Source organism: Pleurodeles waltl, chromosome 3_2 (genome assembly GCF_031143425.1).
Source record: "Pleurodeles waltl isolate 20211129_DDA chromosome 3_2, aPleWal1.hap1.20221129, whole genome shotgun sequence".
Classification (NCBI taxonomy): domain Eukaryota; kingdom Metazoa; phylum Chordata; class Amphibia; order Caudata; family Salamandridae; genus Pleurodeles; species Pleurodeles waltl.
In genome coordinates this window covers 40412669-40434210 of record NC_090441.1, presented here as the reverse complement: position 1 = coordinate 40434210, position 21542 = coordinate 40412669, and the positions used below count along the sequence as shown (strand labels likewise).

The 21542-nt window shown below is 47.3% G+C and overlaps 1 protein-coding gene across 2 annotated transcripts in view; it reads left to right on the top strand.

Annotated features, from left to right (window-relative positions):
* The window catches only part of ZZEF1 (zinc finger ZZ-type and EF-hand domain containing 1), a 1404152-nt gene that overhangs the window by 56856 nt on the left and 1325754 nt on the right, over positions 1-21542 (top strand). For both annotated transcript variants that reach the window (XM_069226690.1, XM_069226689.1), the window contains exon 2: positions 2980-3124. In XM_069226690.1, the coding sequence (XP_069082791.1) occupies positions 2980-3124 (145 nt within the window). The remainder of the gene's footprint in view (positions 1-2979; positions 3125-21542) is intronic.

Here is a 21542-nt window from a genome sequence, read left to right as displayed (position 1 = left end):
GTAATGGCTTCAACGCCCTTCACAGCAAATGGTCAGCTTTTGTGTCCTTGAGAATTCAGCGTTATATCCTTACCCGCCATCTCAGATGAGCTCATCTGAAAGTACTAACTGTCCCAAAAAGTAAAAGGAAGAAGTTTGGAAGGGCTACTCTTTTTGGAATGGCTCCCTGCTAATTCCCTTCCACCTGACATTATATCATCCGCTAATTACGTGGGTTTTAGGAAACTCTTAAAAACTTAGCTACTCAGACAAATTTATGGCTAATGTTGCTGCTGTCGTTGCTTTCTCTACCTCAGTGCCAGGAGACCTTATGGTGAATGTGAGCTCTATAAATTCCTGATAACATAACATAGCATTCAACTAGTTTGAATGTGTTAGCGCAATAAAGACAAACCTATTTGAATTTGCCAAGGCTTCTCAAATCAAGTTGTGACCATTATAATTATGTTGACTTAAAACAAAAAAACAATGGTGTGTGAGCTTTGGACATTATAATTATGTTGACTTCAAATAAGAAATGCAAAGTGGCATTGCTAAAGCATGCTTTTTATTCCCACTTATTAGTCGTCTTTGGTGATTTCTTACTGCAGCTGTACCAGGTATGACAACTACATGTGAAAGGAAACTATGAGATTTTCCTACTGAAGGCAGTAGGCCCAATTCACAAACATAAATCTACAGGGGAGTTTTCCACACTCAAATTTACACGTACATTGGTGCCTAAATCTCTGCTTTCAGCAGCTCAAATAGAGAAGATTTACACTTAGTTGCAGCGGTATGATTTTATAACACCCTTATGTAATTGAATGGTCGATTTACCACGGCTCATCTCAGGAAAAGTTCATCATTGCATTCTGATAAGTGCAGTCCATGATAATTTCAGTGACCCATAAGTAAGAAAGTGTTCATCATCAGTTGGTGCAGCAAGTACTGGTCTCTCTTTACATTCAATACATGTGTTTGTGGGTGATTGCCCTTCTTCAGCAGGAAGTAGCTGGCCTCTTTAGTGCTGCTTGAAATACTGTGTGTATTTCACTAGGTCAATGCCATTTGAAAGCTTGCATGTGCTTCTAAAGCCCGTACAGTTCAAGTGGGACAGAGGACACTACTGACATCTCAGCAGACGTTCCCCATTGCATTCTTGAAATGTCTGTTTTTAAGGAGAAGATTTGGAAGGGAGTGACTATAGATTTGTTTGTTGTATGCATGGTTGCACTCCAAACTCGGAGGCACAACCTGTCTGTAAGATGCATGCTTATGGGGAGGGGAAATAAATCTACTTCTAGGATCTCGTGCCATTAAGTTCCTCATAAATATCCACTATATGGCTTAGTAGCACAGAGTTTGGTAGTGTCTGAAGAAACACAGCTCCAGTACTGCTGTTATTTGAAATCTTTGATGAGTGCTCTGATCCTATTAACTAGAATTCTGGCTGTCCTTTCTTCGTATTCTTCCTTATCTTCGAATTCCATCTTGGTAATTGATGGGGCTATTCGTTTTTAAAGACCAGTTGTGTAGTATTCATGTAGTGTTGTTGCAGAACTTGTGATGCAGTAGGTCAGGAGGTTTGGGGTGAATTTTTACATGAGGATTGTAAAGCCTATTTTGCTCTTTGGATAGTCTTCGCAAAATTTCTCTCTGGTTGTCTCGTGTTTTAGGTTATGCTCTGTAAAATGTGTAATCCTTGAATAGGGCTGTTTATCTTTGTTCTCTTTCTTCTCTAACTTAACCATACTTAACTGACCGGTGTACCTTGCATAGCTAGTACAATGCATGAGCCACAGTCTTGCGATGGGGACAGGAAGCTCAAGAAGAATTTTGTATGGCATTGTTAACAAATAGAAGCAAGTTTATGACAGTGAGCCATTGAATGAAAAAAGATCAACATTGAAAAATATTTCAGGGTTGCTGAAAATGTAGCCAAACTAAGTAGGGTGCTAGGAGTTACGAGAAGCAATCACTTCTAATTTGCCTGGATTTAATTGTAAAGTATTATCTTTCATCTAATTAGCAATCACAGGTAGTTGTTTCTTGAAATTCTGTGAAGTATGATGTCCTCATTAAACTTGATAATAAAGTATTGTGGTGTTTGCAAATAAAAAGGTGACACCAAAGGAATAAATACATTTTGCAAAGCAGTTATTTTGTATAATTTGAGACGGAGCCTTAAGTACCTCACAGGTCAGAGTTTTAGAATTTGACTTGTGAGGAGGAAAGGTATCATTAACTCAAAAATGTCTTTTTTTTCAGAATTCAAAATGTACTAAAATATATGAAACGTTATGACAAAGGTACACATCTCTGTGCAGTGAACCATGTGAGGAGTCTTCTTGTTCTAAAGTTCTTGCTTTTTTAATCTGAACTAGGGCTCACCCAATTATTTTTAAACCATAATTGCTCATTTTCCCAGACCATTATTTCAGTACCCCTCCTTTACTTATGTTTGTCTTGGAGTAAGTTGTTGGGGAAGAAAAGGGCAGCTCAAAAACGGTATGAACACATTTCTTTTAACTCCCCATTTTCACTGTTCTCCAACATGCAGGTGAAGTACCATTTCAGACAAGCCTGAAAGTATCCATTGACCTACTCCACTATTTCCCCTCTATTTGACACAGTCCTAGATTAATCATCCTTAGGTGTGTGGCCTTTGTATCTATCTTGCCAGCTAGGTCTATCCTTCATCCATCCATACAATGTTTCTCCTCCCAACCTGTCCTCACTTGTACCAGCTGTTCAACTAGAACCTGATTCCTACTATTCATTAAGTCCTTCTGGAAATGTGCAGTTTTCAATGATGTTGATTTGTAGTCCTTTGCGTTGTGGACCACGCAGGTATGTGATTTGTACTTAATTTGCCATATCATAATTAAATGTCATTGGCTTGCTAACCCAGTGATCATGCCTACTGCATTATGGTCATACTAGTTATTCATGTGATAGCACGTTGCCTCACATTTTGCCTTCTTACCTCTGTTGCAGGCATTTGCACAGTTTGATGCAGAGGGAGATGGAATTGTTGATGTGGAGAGTATGCTGGAGGCACTCAAGAACTCCAGTGGAGCCAATCTCCAAGGGGAACTTAGTCATGTTATCAGGCAGCTTCAAGCATGTTCTCTTACTCCAGGTAAGTGGCAAAGAGTGTTCTGTGTTCTTGTATAAAGGAGTGTGATTGTTATCCTGTTTTAAAACCTATTTTGGATTGAATACATTCGACTTTGTTAGGTTATGTATACGTGAAACACACAAAATGTGTACATAGATTATTTTGTTTTAGATGCAGTTTGTTAAGCCACAGTCTGTATTCCACCCGTTATTCGATACAGTGTAGCAGTGGTGAAAATAGTTAGCATTAATTGCAAGTAATCAAAAGCAAATGTATACAGGCCATTACATGCCTGACTGTCCTAGCTGAAGATTCCTCACATTTGAATCTGCCTAGACACCAGATCAGTGATAGATTTGCCATAGTTCGGGCATGCCAGTAGGTGGCACTAACAGACTTCATCGTAGCTTCATCCTGCCACAGATATTACGACGCAGAGTTGTGTATCAGAGCCAGCCCAGTGCACTGAAGGACGGGAAACCTATTCCCAGGTTGGCCCCTCCAAATAACAGCATGTGTTTCATCTCAACTCAGTATGTATGTTTATGTGCTTAAGTTTGATCCTCAGGCCTTATCCGGAGCCTCAAAAGTAACACCATCGAAGCCATTGTCTAAGTAGGGGACTTCTGTAGCGTGTCAAAATATTTAAGGACATAAGTGTCCTGAAGCGTTGCTGCACCACCACCCTCCTGCAATCGGTGTTCGGATACCATGGCATCTGCCTCGGCCAGAGCCCATTTGTGAGTCATCTGGAGCCAACAGGTAAACGTGGGTGGGTGTGGGGCCTTCCAAGCCATAGCAATTAAGTTTTTTAAAATGATTAGTGCTAGGTCTGCTAGTTTGAGATAGTGTTTATTGCGCTTGATGCGTTTCTTGCCCCCAGAAGACAGAGGAGAGGGCCTACTGGCAACTGTACATCAATTACATCGATAGCTGTTCCAACACCTGTGCCCAGACACACTGCAACGGGGACACTGTGCCACACCATATGCAGAAATGTAGCATCTGCATTTCCACAGCATGGGCAGATTGAGGACAACCCAGAGTCGGTGGAATCGGTGGGGTGTGACGTAGGTTTGATGGTGGTAATTGGATTGTGTGAATTGCAGTCAGGCGTGGCTGGAAACTAATTTCACCTGCCCCAGGGCCATGGTCCATTGTTTGGGTGTTAAGTCTGCACCTAATCAAGTATCCCATTTGGGTTTATCCCGCATCAGGAGAGTAGTATTGCCAGCTTGTAATCCAGCTACTAATGCTGACACGGCCTGGCAACCTAGTCCGTGTGTTAGAAAGCATTGTAATCCTGAGTATTAAGGTGGTTTAGCCTGTCTCAGGACCCCAATCACAGCCTTGATGGCATTGTAAGTCAGAAAGGTGCCTGGAGCCAATCTGAGTAGTTCCCTGAGGCCCTGAAAGGAGAGTGGAACACCTTCAGTATACAAATCCCCAAGTTGGGTAGTCCCTGCGTCTTGCCATGAGAAAGGGTCATGAGCCATAAATAATACTTTGAGAGCAGTTATGCCCCAGAGGGGTAACTGCGGTGCATATGATGTCTGTGCGCGGCGAGGCTGCATGTAGCGGACTTGAACAAGTTTGGCCACCTGCGCTAGGCTGCTTATTCCCTTAACGGGGCCTCCTCGTGAAAGCAACCAATCTCATACATTCATAATCTTAACATCTGCCAAAACATATTGACCTTACCCATTCATTTTGCTAGCCAGTGCATATGCCACTGTAATTGAGCTGCTGCAAAGAATAAATCCAGGTCCAGGACCTCAAGCCCCACCCTCAAGCATGGGACATTGGATTAGAGGGAGCGAAACCCGCTTCCGGCCAGACCCCCAAATAAGATCAGTCTCCAAACTGCATTGAGCATCAAATAAGGAACATGGTGGGATCATTGGTAGGGTAGCAAAATGATATAAAAGTCTCGAAAGAATGAGCATTTTCGTTATTGATGCTCTGCCGATTGGTGAAAGGGGCAGCCGCATCCAAAAGCAAGCTATGATGGAGCAAATTCATTGTTTTGCCGTAATTGCCATCAAGCAGGTCTTTGTCTGAGTGATATACATTCACCCCCAGATAACGAAAGGTTTCGAAGCTCCAAGGGAGTCATTCTCCAACCGGTGTCACTTGATGTTCAGGGTCAATTCGACACAGTGGGAAAATGCAGGACTCATCCCAGTTAACCCTGAAACTTGCCATACCGCCAAAGAGGTTGAGTAGGTCATAAAAGGCCGGGAGGGTAAGCATATAGGGCCTGATTACAACTTTGGAGAAGGTGTTAATCCATCCCAAAAGTGACGGTAAAGTGACGGATTTACCACCAGCCGTATTACGAGTCCATTATATCCTATGGAACTCGTAATACTGCTGGTGGTATATCCGTCACATTTGGGACGGATTAACACCTCCTCCAAAGTTATAATCAGGCCCATAATCCCTTACATATATCAAGACATCATCCGCATACAAAGACACTGTGTGCCAGTCTATTCCAACCTTAATACCCAAGTCGGACCCTTGGTGCGCAGCTGTGCACCTAGGCGCTCCATAGCTAATGCAAAAAGCACCGGGGATAGGGAACACCCCTGTCTGGTTGGATGTCTGATGGCGAAGTAGCACAAGATCGGTATACCAGTATGGACCCTTGCTTGTGGGGCAGTATATATTATCTTTACTCATCAAAGGAATTCAGGACCCATGCCAGAGACTTCCAGTAAGTAGGACCAGCTTAGTGTGTCGAACGCTTTTTCGAAATCCAGGGAGCTTGCCACCAGAAGAACCGTCCCCGTGGAGGTGGCATCTAAAATATGGCAGAGACGTCTGTTATTGGAAGATGTAGAAGCAAAAACGCACATTATTCTGAATGGACCAAAGTGCTAAGGATCGGAATCGGTCTGTTGGCAAGAATCTTGCTTAATATTTTATAGTCAATATTTAACATTTACAGCGGGTGATAAGAACTTACCTTGAGTGGATCCCTGCCTGGTTTTGGCAGCACAACAATAAGACCCTCACAGAGTGAATCCGGGAGAATGCCCCGGGTATGTGCCTTGCGATGAACTACCAGCAGTTAGAGTGCCAGGGTTTCCCTATAAGCCTCATAGTACTCCACAGCGAACCCATCGGTACCAGGAGTTTTGCCATGGGCCATCTGAGCAATAGCTTGATGGATTTCCTCTGTTTGTAAGGGGTGTTCTAGATCTATCAGTTGCAGCAGGGACAGGCGGAGAAACACTAGCACCTTAAGATAGTCCCATAGCTGCATCTGGAACGGTTCTGGGGGGGTGCGGAGAAGGAGGGATTCAAACCTTTTGGAATATTGTGTGAAGGGTTCATTGATGTCCATTTCTGTATTCAACACCTGACCCGTGTAATCCCTTATAGCTTCAATCAGGTTCCTGGGGATCACCAGTTGCATATACCATGCCAGTGTACGACCCGGCTTGTCCCCATGGCCATGCTTTCGGGCCAAGGAGGACTTATACTCTAAAGCACACAGTTGTCCAATCTCTTCCTGGTATTTGCGACAGAGGGCTAAGAGTTAGGGGCGGGCAGTAGATGTCTTCACTGCCTCCATTTCAACCATGTGTAGAAGTGTTTCTGTATCTAGCACGGTATGTGTTGTACTGATACAGTGACCCCTCATGACGACCTTAAGGGCGTGCCAATCAAGCCATCTGGAGCCCACAGATCCTGTGTTGTCAGCAAAATATTAAGAGAGGTGTGTAGCAATAGTGTCCCTGTGTATTGCATGCTGCAGCACCTTTGTACGGAGTTGCCAACTGGGATAGCAGCTCTCTTCCCCCCCTCACTGGAACTTGATTTGCAGGGGGTTGTGGTAAGACAAAGGCCGACCCAGATATTCAGAACTGCGCATAATGAGCCAGCAGTCTGTATTGCAAAATACATAGTCTAGTCTGGTATGGACCTGATGTCCCAGTGCATAATAAGAGAACTCCAATTCCCTGGGATGTCCCAAATGTCAGACATCATGTACATTAAGGGACTGTGAGCATTGTGGGAAGTGTTTTGTGGCCTCTATGCCGTGAGTGCCTGGGAGCAGGGGGACGTAGCGATCCAAGTCTGTATTGTGTACGCAGTTAAGGTCACCACCCCGGTGCCTGAGGGTCCAGCAGTAGAGTCGGAGAGATAGAATCCAGATATTTGCCCTTTGTGGTGTTCGGTGCGTAGATTCATAATACAAATAAAGGGCGCCCATCTAGGGCTCCCTCTAGAATCACATAGCGGCTATCCCTATCAGCCAGGAGCCTATGTTTAACGAACGGTACCTCAGGGTATCCGGTACCATATACTTGACAACTCCAGCGTTTGCTGACTTTGTCTACCTCTCCAGTGGGTAAATGTTTCTCCTGAAGACTGGTAAACTGAACATGCCTGCGTTGTCGATAAGCATATGGGTCGCTATGCCATGGATATTCCACATCAAGGCACTATAAACGATCGCATATGTGCAGATCATACATGTTAAAACCTTCAGAGCAGTCAACATTTCCCACTTGTTCCCCCCCCCCCCCACCCATCACACCAGCCAAACAATAGAAAATTGTAAAACAATTATGATGAAGAACTCCCCTATCCCAAGCCTGAAAGCTTAAGACCTCATGCCAAAAAACCTCAAACAACACAACAGGTGTAAAATATGTAACAAGTCCATGCGGTGAACTCTACTGGGGGAAGAAGGCAAGCAACATCGTCTGTGTGGCAGCAGCTATTTTAGTTTCCTGTTACAGGCCCAGTTATGTAACTCACTAGTACATTGTCACCTGTCCATAGTTAATGTCTCTCATGTAGTTTCAGAGATCCATACGTCCGCTTACCAGGGGCCCTCCAATATTCAACAAGATCAACAACTCGCCTCCCATGGCCTCTCAGGAATCCAGAAGTCTCTTCTGAGGAGAATCCACTGGCGTCTGCAGCAATCCCGTTCAGGATTCAGGCTCCAAGTCCAGATCCGTGTCCGGTGCAAGTGTTTGGCACCGGGTGGCACCATGTTTGGAAGCCTTTGCCTGACAATAATTAGACTTGTTCTCAACTCATCCATGTTGATGATCACCATGGACTTCCAAGGTCTCCGTAATCCCCTTAGTGCTTTGCCATTGCCAGGCCTCTTCTGGAGACGTGAAGAAGTATGTGGTGCCAGCATCCACCACTTGCAGGCGGGCCGATAACCATAAGGTGTAGGAGAGATTCGTAGCTGAGCTTTCATCGCCACAAAGGTATTACGTTGTTTCTGAACCTCTGCTGTATAATCCGGGTATGCCAAGATGTTATTGGTCCCATTAAAAGACCAGAGGCCTTTAGATCTAAATAACTGGCACTGGGGTGATGGCTCTGCACCCTGTGCGCTCTTTCGACAGAAAATAATTACGGAACCTTGTTTATTAGGACAGTTTTCATCGACAAGTCTTAAAGGAAGAGCTCGGCATTTGGCCCCTCAGCCTTCTTCGGTAAGCCAACAAAATGTACATCATTGCAGTGAGAGCATCCCTCCGTGTCCCCAGCCCTCACCTGTAGTGTCCTCACCTCAGTCTGGAGAGCTTTCAGTTGGTCTTGTATGTTCTTCGTCGAGGGTGTGAGGGAGGCCAGCGAGGACTCTGTGCCATCAACCTGCTCCACCAGCTTTGCATGATTCGCCCGTAGCAGGCCAGTTTCCACTTGTATGGTTCCTAGCTGGGCCTCCATTGCCATCTTGGAGTCTTGTATTGCTTGTAGGACCTTGTCAAACATGTTGGTATGTTTCTCCAGTGTGCTCTCCAACTGTTTGATTGGGTCTACTTGCAGCGGCGCAGCATCCAACATGGCCATGATAGACTTTTGGGTGTGGAGGTTTGGATGTCTTAGGGCGAACCGTGCCCAGTTCACCAAAAATAACAGAGTTTGTTGCCTAGTATCTCAGGGCGAGGGCAGATGTGGGAACACTTGGCATAAGCTTCGACAATCTCAGGAGTTCCTTCAGACGAGTAGCAGCTAGGGTGCAATTCCTGGGGCACCCCCACATGCTCGAAGCGGGGGGATGGGATGTGCTGGCCGCCGCCCGCCCAGGCCATGGCCCAATGAAACCTGTTAATCCAACAGTAGACTCCCCATGTGTTTGTCTCAACATTCACCATCTTGTGAAGTGTAATCTCCAGGTCTTAGAAGGGAATCTGCTCATCAGGGGGTTTGCATCAGGTGTGCAGTATGCCTCTTGTGGGGCCAGACATAATTCCCAGATACTGCAATGACTTCCAGTTTATTGGACACTTCTACCTGGGCCCATACTAGTCTCCCTGTCCTCGGGGGTTACCCTCAATGGCCAGCCTAGAACGTTTGCAAAGATGGGAGGGAAAGGAGGAGGGTGTGAGGGGGCCCTTCAAAGCACCCGAGTACCTCCGTGGACGCTCCCCTCAGTCTCAGTACAGGCCTCAGTACATCCAAGGGTTCTATCAGGGTCGAGGTGCACCAACCAGATCACCCGCTTCCCGACTGTCATCACGTGGCATTTCTGATGCTTGACACACAGGGACAGCGGCCCACCACCACTCGGACCACCACCGCCTGTCAGCCTCCACGTCCTGAGCCAAGGAATCCATCCTGGGAGGAGAGGGGAACCAGCACACTTCTTTCTTCTGTTCAACGGGACACAGGTGATAGAGGGGCCCGTGAGCGCTACAGTAAGCGTCTCCTCCTCAAGTCCACACCTGGACTTCCAATCCATCACGTGTCGCCGCAGTGTGCCTTTCTGTTCCCCGTCGGGAGTGACAGGCCTTTGGGTGAGTGCCACCGTGGCCCCCCGGCCATCTGGTCCCAGTAGCCATAAGGGAAGGTCAGCGCGTGATCACCAGAGGGTGTCAGGGCCGGCGCCAGGGTGGACTTCCCTCGCTCCAGGGTCCAGTAATCTGCTTCTCTGCTCTGTTAGGGCACCCAGGAAGGAATCCTCACTGCACTGGGTAGCACAGGATCATTCGGGAGGGCAGCAACTATTGGAAGCAGGCCGGATTAATGATGCTGGGCCTTACTGGAATAGGAGCTCCCGCTCGAGGCGTCCAAAACAGGAGCTCCTCTTCCAGAGAGGCCCAGCATCTGTACGCCATTGGTCTTGACAACTCTCCTGAGTCAGCTTTTGGTTCTCCATTTGGCCTTTTTGAGCATTTTGCTTCATTCACAGTCATTTGTAGAGCTGTGGAAGTGTTGGGGAATTTATTTTTTTGTCTTTCACTGAGGCACTAGTGGATCCAATCTTGGCATCTTAGTCTAAGCTGTTTTCAGCTCCAGCTGCTAGCCTTTCCATTGCTATGTGCCACAGACTTAGCACAAGGGAACCCAACATTTATGGCATAGCATCACACCTGATAACCCTGTGCATACATCTACTTGCAATCTTAATTCTTCCCTTATACTCAACTGGACAGGGAGATGGAGTGGATTGATCTCATGAGCAAGAAATGTTTTTTTTCTTGCAGTTAAGCATTGAGGTCCTTGAAAGCATTTTGCCTTCTAGCCTACTAGTGCCACACTCTTTAGTCCTTTAGGGAACGAGGGTGGATAATCGAATATTGGAATAAAGTATTCCTCTCTGTCCTTTTATGTTAGAAATTGGGATGTTGATTGAGTGGGGTGTAAACCTTAGTCAAGCAGCAACCACAATCCTAGTCAGAGCAAGCGTCTGGCAAACCCTACATTAACCTGTGCTAACCCTCTGGGAGATTGGCACAGAGCAGTCAGGCTTAACTTAGAGGCAATATATGAAGAATTTGTGCAACACTGCAAACAATAAAACAGTGAAAGCACCACACACAAAGATTCCACACTGGGTTAGAAAAATAGATCTGCATTTAAACGAGACCAAAACAGCAAAACTCCAGTAAGTAGAACCTGAGTTATGTGTTTTCAAAGAATAAACTATAAAATAGCACTTGGAAGCAATAAGCACCAATCGGGCATATCTTGGTGCGTCAAAAGTTCAGGCCAACCGCGATGGAGCGTAGACCGGCTACAGAGGCCCAGTTAGGTCCGCTGAAAAAAAGTACCTTAAATCCTGGTTGCAGAGCGTTGCGTCAGCTCCAAACCACACAGTAAAGGTGATGTCTATTCTCTTCCATGCAGCAGTGGGAATGCATAGGTTCTGAGATGCTGCAAGGCTGAGGTGGGAGTTCTTACTGTGTCGACGGCGAGGGTGCTTGTGCAGTTGAGGTGATGTACCGATGAGCGCAGGGACTGTGATGCAGAGTTTTGCTGTTGACGGGGTAGTGTGGACGTTGCGGTGAGAAAAGAGCAGCAGTGTCAGTTCCAAAGGCGATTCACGGGTTCCCAGAGGCAAGGTACAGCAGTGACGCGAGTCTGCTTGTGTTGTTTTTGACACACGCAGTAGAGGTGACGCAACAGTTCTGTTCCTCGCAACAGATGGATCAGTTCCACTGGAGCAAAAACCACAGACCGACTACCAAGGGTCCTGGATTGAGGTGGCTCAACTTGGCAGGGCAGACTCCCAGATGGCAGAGTCCAGGTGCAGCAGCAGGGTGGTTGGAAGTCTTTCATGTCACTGAGACTATAAATCAGAAGGCCAGCCAGCTAGCCTCTGGAGTCACTCTGGGTTCAAGTGATGCAAGTCTAGTCCTTATCACCCAGGCAAGAAAGAGCAGCAAACAGAAGGGCAGCAATCAAGGCAGGAGTCCAGCAAAGCAGCAGTCCAGCAGAGTGGCAGTCCTCTAGCAACACAGCAGTCCTCTTCCCTGGCAGAGTCTCCACAGGTCCAGAAGCATACTTAGTTAGTGGTGTCGGAGGACCAGTACTTAACACAGTTGGGCTTTTGAAGTGTGGGAAGCTTTAAAGACAGCCCTTTGAAGTGCACAAAGGTCCCTCCCTGGCTCCAGACTCACTACAGGGGGTTACGTGGCCCTGTGTATGGGGACAGGTGTTTCCCCAACCCCACCCCCTACCCAGCAGAAAGTGGGGATAGCTTCCCAACCCAGTTGGAGTTTTGTTCACTAAGTAGGAATACCTGGAAAGACCATCAGCATTGGCATGGTCTGACCCTGGACAGTACTCCACCTTAAAGGCCATTCCCTATAGGAAGTTGGAAGTGTGGGATTTTTCATCCCTCATCTGAGGGGCCTGTGGTCTATCTGAACCCTGAAGTGAGTCCCAAACAGATAGGATCTCAGCTTCTTCATTGCTCAGACAACAGCAAAAGCTTCTCTTTCAGTCGCACTCTACCTTTGCTCTTGTGGAAGTAGCCTCCTGCTAATGAAGGCTACTGGTTGGTCTAGGCCCTCTTCATTCAACTGTGCTAAGACCGCCCCTATGTCATGGTCTGAAGCGTCCGTCTGCATAATGAAACTTTGAGTGTGGGTGCTGTACACATGACCTCCTTGAGAGTAACAAAGGCTTGCTGGCATGCCTCTGTCCAGATCACCTGTAGGCTGCTTTTAAGAAGTCAGCTCTGTTAAGGGGGCAGCGATGGTGCCTTATTCCTTAACAAATTTCCTATAATACCATGTGAGGCCCAGGAAGGCCCTCACCTCTGTCCAAATGTTACGGGATTTCAAGACCTTGACAGTCTTAATCTTGGCCTGGAGTGGCTGCACTTTGTCCCCACCCACCAGGTGACCAAAGTACACCACAGACCCCTCCCCAGTCTGGCACTTACTGCCTTGATGGTCAGGCTTGTCTGTTGCAGAACCTGAAGTACCTCACAGAATTGTTGCAGGTGTTGCTCCCAGCTGGAACTGTAGAGCTGTTGTTACAGGAGATGTTGTCTAAGTAGGCAGCAAAAAAGGCCCCATTCCCAGCCAGGACCCAATTCACCAACCTCTGGAAGTTGGTAGGAGCATTTTTTAATCCAGAGGGCATCACCTGAAATTGGCAGTGGCTCTTTGAGGTTGAAAATGCTGACCTCTCTTTAGCCCCCTCAGTCAGAGCAATCTACCAGTACCATGATGTCAAATTAAAGGTACTGAGGAATCTGGCAGCGCCATAGCCCATCGATGAGCTCATCAGCTCGGGGATGGGGTGTGCATCCGTCTTGGTGATGGAATTGAGTCCCAGTTAGTTCACACAGAACTGGAGTTCTGATGTGGTGCCCGGTGGGGAAACCTTTGCTGCCAGCACCACAGGGCTACTGGCGGGCTCAATCACCCCTAATGTCAGCATCTAGGAGACCTTCTACTCGATACTGGCGCTCATCTCATCTGACAACCTGTACATTTTGTTCTTTGCAGGGGACTGTCTCCAATGTCAAAGACATGGATGCACAGGTGTGTGAGTCCAGGGATGAGAGAACAGAGAAGCAAACTGTCCCAGTAAGTGATAGCTGTCACTCTCCTGCTTTGGGATCAGGGAAGAAGAGAGGTTGACACCTATAACTGACCCATCATGTTTCCGTGCAGGGAGGAGGTCAGGAAGAGGTTCACTCTCCTTTTCCACTCCTTCATCTGTCATGTGGAGCATGCTTACTTCAGATCTCTAAAAGGGAGGCTTCCATCTATTAAAATAGAGCACCCTTAGGGGTTTCCTAGGAATCTGGAGATCTACCAAGTAGATGTACTCCCTCTTCCGCTCGCCCCATTACTTCATATGGGCCTGGAGGGCTATGGGCTCTACTGGCTCCCTAACCCATACCTTCTGGCCAGGCTGAAACTCTACCAGAGTCACCTTCTGGTCAGACCAGAGTATCATGATTTCTTGGCTTGCTTCAAGGTTACTTTATGCCTTCTTCCAGGACCAACATGTAGCTACCACATTCTGGGGTGTTTCCTAGGAGCTTGCTCCAACTCCTCCTAGACAAGCCTCAGAGGTCCCCTAACAATGTGGTCACAGAGTAGTTTGAAGGGGCTGAACCGTCCTCCTTTCTGTGACATCTTCTTGTAGGCAAAGACAAGGCATGACAAGGGGACGCCCCACTTACAGCTCATGGGCTCAGGCAGCCCATAATCATGCCCTTCAAAGTCTTGTTAAGCCTCTCCACCAGACCAGTGGTTTAGCAGCATAGGATGTTGTGAACTTGTAACTTACACCACACTTATCCCAGATGGACTTCATGTATGCAGACATGAAGCTAGAGCCTCTGTCAGACACTGCCTCCTTGTGGAACCCAACACTGGTAAAGATGTCATTAAGCGCTCCAACCACCACAGATGCAGTTACAGACCTGAGAGGGATGGCATCTGGGTAGCGGGTAGCATGATCCACCAAGACCAAAGCAAACCTGTTTCCTAAGGCTGTCTTTATGTCCAAGGATCCAATGATGTTGATGGTCACCCTTTCAAAGGGGGTACCAACAACTGGTAATGGGAGCAGAGGAGCTTTTTGTTTTTCCCATGACGTCCCACTGGCTTGGCAGGTGGGACAGGACTTGCATAATGCATCTGAGGCTGTCTTCATTAGGGGCCAATAGAAGAGAGAGGCAAGCCTGATGAAGGTTTTGTCTTGCCCCAAATGTCCTGCCAGGGATATGTCGTGAGCTAAGTCATGCCCAGCAGGAAGGCCCTATAACACTGGGGAGCACAAGTGCTGCGCAGTACCAGGAGCCCTAGGCTTGCTGTATAGGAGATCTTTCTCTCTATAGATTAGGTGATCCCCAGAGGCTTCACCTGCTGCCTTGTCTGAGGCTTGGTGCCTCAAACCCTCAAGAGTGGGACACTCTTTCTGCACTTTGCAGAATTCCTCCCTGTTGGGCCCACTCTCAACTTGCCAGCCAGCAAGCTCAGGTCATCTATAGTGGCAGTGTCCTACCCTGTTACATCGGGGGCCTCCTCCTCAGGGACCCCGCTAATCTCCACCGTGGGAACTTCAGGGGTTGTTTCCATGCCTTTTGCCCCTCTCCTTGGCAGTTGTCTGAGCCTTTGTTCCTGTCTTTAGACACCCTTGACTCCCTTCTCGGGAAGCCGTTGACAATGTAGTCATACAGGCCCACTCAGGCAATCCCAACATTTCCAAGTGAGACCTGAGCTCTACCTCCCTCCAGGCAGTGTGCTCCAGGTTGTTGCCTAGCAAACAATCTACAGGCATTGCAGGGCTCATAGCTACTTTCAGAGAGCCTGGACCCCCACCCCCCACCCAAAGGGAACCAGAGCCACTGGTAGATGACTCTCTCAGTTGTCAGTGACTGTGACTTGGTGGAATGTATTCGGCAGGACCTGCTCTGCAGACACCAGCTTACACTTCACAGTAGTCATGCTGACTCCTGTGTCTCACAGAGTCTCCACCCATTGTCCATTGGTGGTGACTCACTGCCCATACTTTGAAGTATTTGCAGGCATATGGGCTTTAGGCACCATCTCCTCATACCCCAGGAAACTAGGGTCCTCTCTGTTCCCCAAAGCTAACTGGGGCTACCTCCTCCTCGAGCGCTACACTCACCAACCCAAGTGTCTGCCCACAGGTGGGAGGCTGTGGCCTCTTGAGACATTCGCCTTTGAAGTGCCCATACCTGTACCACTCAGTGAATTGGGGTACAAACCTCCCTGTCTTGTGATCATAGAACCCTTTCCTCTTATGATCAGACTGGGACCAGTAACCAATACTCCCTTAGGAATTATTTGGGAGGTCTTTAGAGATCTCCTTACTTTTAAGTTTTTCTCCCTCTTTCTTCTGGTTGGAACCCTGACCACCTTTGTGGGAGTCTCCTCAGATACCTCCTTGGGCACCCTGCTGAAGAGGCAGACCTCGGGCCAGTACCAAACTTCCTGGGGTCATTCAGCCTACTGTCATAGGCCTCGAAAAATCATAAAAAATGTCACTAGACCTGCAGGTCGAGTAACTTGAATAAACTACTCGACCTAACTGTAATGTACTTGACCCGTAAACAGTTCTCAGATTGTATGATCCTATGCAGATAGTTAATAGAGTGGCCTTTTTCTTCTTTCTCACATATGATTGCACCTTCAAATATGTGAGCTCATAATTTCTGCAGTACAAAAAACCTTTGATTAAGTAGACTAAGGTTTGCTGCATGTATCACAAGGATCTAGACCACATACAGGGGACCCATTACCCATGACTTGCTTTTAGTTTACTAATAGCACTGCCATCCGGGCAGGAGTGTTTCTCATGTTGTTTAAACACTCACTTATTGTCATCTACACACAGTACATTTCCAAGAGATGCCCTAAAACCATTCTACTAACTTGCAGCTTTACTGATAAAACTAGTGTATCAACAATCTGTGAAAATTGGGTTTCAGAAAACATATCCCTTGCACATCAACACGTAAAGTATTCTGATTTGTTTTCTTCCTATTAACATATTGTTTTTCATCACACAGCTAAAAGAAATGGCCTTTCACAACTACTGATATATAATTTGAAATGTTTGTACAGTTAACTTAATTATTTAAATGTTGTGTGTTAAAAAAAAACTGAATCCCTGTAGCCTTTTATTTCACACTCTAAACAGCAGGTCAGACAGTTCATCTTACAAAATCCTGGAACTTTGCGGTCAGAAGGAAAATTAATTGACCTCTTTCAGTGAACACAGAGCAAATGTGACTTACAAGAACAAGATTTAAAGACAACTTTTATTGCCCCTCCACTTTCTGACTGAATAGAACACATGTTCTTTGTCAACTCACCAGAAGGGGCGAGTAGGTCCTAAAAATATCTCATCCTGTTCAAATATTACTTGCCATAGTGAGTGGTTGAGTAGATTCTTCGAGCCCTGCTGTAAACTAGATGCTGGGGTAGCTCTGTAAAACAGATACTGAGCATGTGCTCTCTCATGATTAAATTGTGCAACTCAGAATAATCATTTAGTTTTCTGTCCTGCATCTAACCATTCACTGCCTTACTAGAGTAATGCACAAAATCTACCCATGACTGGTTGAGGAGTTTCTGACTGTCCCTAAACCGTTGGTGATACTTTTCAGGGGCCAGTCGCAGTTTTGCAAGCAAGCAGGAGTGTACTTGGTTTGAGCCCCCAAACGCTAGTGTTAGAAGTGTGTCCCTCCCCACACATTTCCACAGACCACTACCCTCCACTGCTCCTCAGGAACCCCGTGGACCTTCAGTGCAACCTCATAAGCAGAAAACCATTTGCCTGTCGTCTCCCACCACATAACTGGACACCAAATCCTTGGGTATGCAAAAACCTTTTCTCTTCTTCAGTTAATGCAGGTATGCTGCCACGATCACTGCTGGAATCTGCCTGCCCGGGTTTGATTTTCAGCTTCTTTAGGTTGAGTACATACGCCAATAAGATGTTCCTTTCCTCAAAAAGCTCTTTCCTTCTCTTCCTCCTCCATTTTTAATTTTACCATCTGCAACTTGAATTTCCTCTCCTCCCCCCAGTTTCCCTAGGGAGAGGCAACAGGAAGAGAGACTGCTCCCTTCCCTGGTAGGTAGCTCCAGTTCAGTGGGAATTTCTTTCTCCTCTGCTGCAGGTGGTTCCTCTAAAGGGCCATGCTCAGGCTCTTCCATCTCATCCTCTGTGGTCACACCCAGTGCAAAGTGAGCTTCTACTTAATCCCTTAGCTCCTCCTTTTGCAACTCCACCTTCTTGGTGGTGCTCTTGACAGGAAGTATACATTGTTTGCAGAAATCTTTGAGCTGGTCCACACTGTAAACCTCCAGGTTGGCAAGCTCAAATTCCATTTTTGAAGGTGCATATTTAGATCTAGACAGAGACTTGATTTAAGAAAGAATCAAAAATGCCAATCGGAGAATTTAGAATTTGAATTGGTGTTGGATGTGGAATGTTAGTATACACCAAGTTAATGTATGGCACTGTACAAATACAAGCCCTATCCTCATGGCTGACCACCATTGTTAGAAATTTTGTTGTTGATTGACTGGGGTGTAAACTTTAGTTAAGCAGTAACCACACTCCTAGTCAGGGCTCCTGTGAGGCAAAACCTTAATTAACCTGTGGTCACTCTGGTAGCTTGGCACAGAGCAGTCAGGCTTAGTTTAGAGGCAATATGTAAAGTATTTGTGCAACATGTAAAACATTAAAACAGTCAAACCACCATACAAAAAGATTCCACATAAGGTTAGTATAATAGTTCTGAATTTAATAAATAGAACAAGTAAAAAACGCCAAAAATCCAATAAGTAGAACTTGATTTATGAATTTTCAAAGAATAAACTGTAAAATAGCCTTTAGCAGCAATTAGCACCAATCAGTGATATCTGGTCATGCTGCACGGGACACAGTCAGAAGTTTTGGGTCATTGGAGTGCGGGCCCACTACAGGGACCCAGTTAGTCCCGCTAAACAAAAGTACCTTAAAAACTGGTTGTGGAGCGTTACGCCTGTTCTGACCACGCAGTAGAGGTGACGCAAGGGTTTTGAATGGACTTGGCTGGGGTGGAACTTCATCCCCCAGCCTCCCTTGCTGCTGCCCTCTCAGGTGTGGAGTAAGGGCCATAACCAGTGCTCATAAACGCCTTGCATTGCCTGCGGTGCCGGAGCTTTGCATTGTCTTGTCTGTGGTGGAACGTCGTCCCCCATCCTCCCTTGCTGCTTTTCTTGCTGGTGTGGAGGAGGGGCTGAAAACCAGTGTTCATAAGCCCCTCACATTCCCTGTGACACTGCAGTTTTGAATTGACTTGACTGGGGTTGGACCTCGTCCTCCAGCCTCCCTTGCTGCTTTCCTCGCTGTTGTGGTGGAAGGGCCGAAACCAGCTCTCAGAAGCACCTCGCATTCCCCGTGGTGCGAGAACGTCCCCTGGTGCATGCCCAGGCCAACAGCGGGCCCGTCTTCGCCTGTCATTTCGTGGTTTTTGCCTCTAGGATCAGGGCATTAGGTGCTCTTGCTGACTCAACTCTGAAGGCTGAAGGTGAGACCACTTCTTTGACTGTGTCTAGATTATCCCTTTTGGGGTTTATATTCCTATTTCCTGAAGAGCTCACTCTTGCCTGGACCAATGCTTTGTGTATAATGGAAGCAAGGGGTCCAGGGTTTAACATGGGCAAACAAAAGCTGGATACCTCTGCAAAACTCGAGAGTCTACTCTGGGTGGTTTCATTAAGCATGCAGTGGGCGACATCGACAAAGAGATTCAGCTTGTTGAGCAGAAGTTATCCCTTGCCAACGTTTGTGCTGTCCTGTCTCCACCTGTCCTCTTGCTGATTCACCTGTGCTTAGTGGTGGGTCTCAAAGCTGTGAGTCAGGTGGCCCCACTTATATTGTCACCTTTCTTCAGTGCGCTCACCATCTTTCGATGCTTCCTCTGCCCCCTGTGGCTCTATTTTGTTTTTTTTCCCCCCTGAGGAAGCTCAAGAAATGAGGCAAGCAGTCCAGACCTAGTACTGTTATGGCTGACTCCTTGGACTTGCAACTTTGTGACCTGCTGCACCCATTAGACCAGCCTCCTTCTGGGCCCTGATCGTGTTTCTAATTCCCATTTTACCAGGATGTCCGTGCTGTTCACCTAAGTTTTATCCTCCAGCCTCTCCCCAGTGCTTGAGCGACTGCCATCGAAAGAAAGTTGTCTGAGGTTTTCCGGCCTGAGACTGTGCTTGTGGCAGGGGGAGTTTTCAGAGACTGGGGCAACTCTACTTACAACACCTGTGGATGCTAACCAGGCCGCAACTCACCCTTGTTTGCAATCTCAATTTTCGCAGCCTGGTTCTTTGGCTGAGGGACCCCTCGTTCAGCAGTCCTCTGTGCCATCTGCACAGATGGCCACTGAGGGTGTTCTCTATCCTCTCCTAGCCCAGGTCAACCCTCGGGGAGTCCATCGGTGTTACATTTATCTCCTACTGCCTATGCTTATGTTGTGGCTTTAGCCAATGTCCTGAAACTAGAATTCCAGACAATGGAGAGTACCAAACAGCTAATGAACAAAGACACCCATTGGCTTCATTCTCATGTTTGCATGTTTGCTGCATAGTCAGTTTGTTTTCAGACATTTTGATTGCTCCCAGAGTGGTGGGGGTGGGCACCTTAGACAAGGAGTAGGTCGCTCCCCCTGCCGCTGCAGCTCCTCCAGGTTCCTGAGTTCCTGAGACCCACCTCACAGTAAGTACCCCCCACCTCCCAGCCCCTCGTTCTGCCCCGCGCTACTCACCCTCTCTCCTGCTCCTGCTTCTTTTCCTCTTTTCTTCTTCTCTGTTCTTCCTCCTCTCTCCTCGTCTGTATTCTTCTTCTGTACTTCTCTTCTCCCCGTCTTCTCTCCTCTTCTCTTCTTCCTCATCTTCTGCTGTGGTCTTCTGCACTCTGTCTCTTCGTTTTTTTGTATCTTCCTCCGTGTTCTTCTGTGTTCTTCTGTGTTCCTCTGTCTTCCTCTGTCTTCCTCTGTCTTCCTCTGTCTTCCTCTGTCTTCTTCTGTCTTCCTCTGTCTTCTTCTGTCTTCCTCGGTGTTCTTCTGTCTTCCTCGGTGTTCTTCTGTCTTCCTCGGTGTTCTTCTGTCTTCCTCTGTGTTCTCCTTTCTTCCTCTGTGTTCTTCTGTCTTCCTCTGTGTTCTTCTGTATTCTTCTCTGTTCTTCTGTATTCTTCTCTGTTCTTCTGTCTTCCTCGGTGTTCTTCTGTATTCCTCTCTGTTCTTCTGTGTTCTTCTGTGTTTCTTCTGTTCTTCCGGTCTTCAGTCCTTCCGGTCTTCAGTCCTTCCGGTCTTCTGTTCTTCTTTTCTTCTGTTCTTCTGTTCTTCTGTTCTTCTGTTCTTCTGTTCTTCTTGTCTTCTTGTCTTCTTGTCTTCTGCCTTCGGCTCTTCTGCCTCCTCCGTCCTCTTCTCCCCGCGCCTGCCCTCCTGCTCCTGCCTCATCCCCCTCCCCCACTCGCATCCCCCATCTATCTCCCCTATCTAACCCGTTCACTTTCTACCTCCCTCACTCCTCCTATCTACCTATCTCTCCATCTCTCTATCCCACTATCCAACTCCCTCACTCTCCACCTCCTCCTATCTTCCTATCTCTCTATCTTTTTCCCTATCTATCGATTTCTCTATCTACCTTTTCTCTCTACCTATTTCTCTATCTCTCCCCCCCTCCCGCCACCCCCTCTATTACCTATCTTCCTATCCCCTCACTCTACCTCTCACCCACCTCTACAACCCCCCTCCCCTATCTTCACAACCCTACACCTATCTTTCTCCCTAATCTCCTAAACCTCCTAACACTCTCCCCCCTCCACCCATAAACCCCCCTCCCCCAGCTCTTCTCACTCTACCTGTCCCCCCTCCCTCGCGCTTTCCCGCCGCGACCTCCTGCACGCCCCCACCCCCCAGCTCCGTTTCGCCCCCAGCTGACCCCTCCCCCCCCTCCTACCTCATATGGCGGCCGCTGCGCGACAGTGGTAGCGACCCTTGACCCAAGGGTAGGTCGCTCCCCCTGCCGCTGCAGCTCCTCCAGGTTCCTGAGTTCCTGAGACCCACCTCACAGTAAGTACCCCCCACCTCCCAGCCCCTCGTTCTGCCCCGCGCTACTCACCCTCTCTCCTGCTCCTGCTTCTTTTCCTCTTTTCTTCTTCTCTGTTCTTCCTCCTCTCTCCTCGTCTG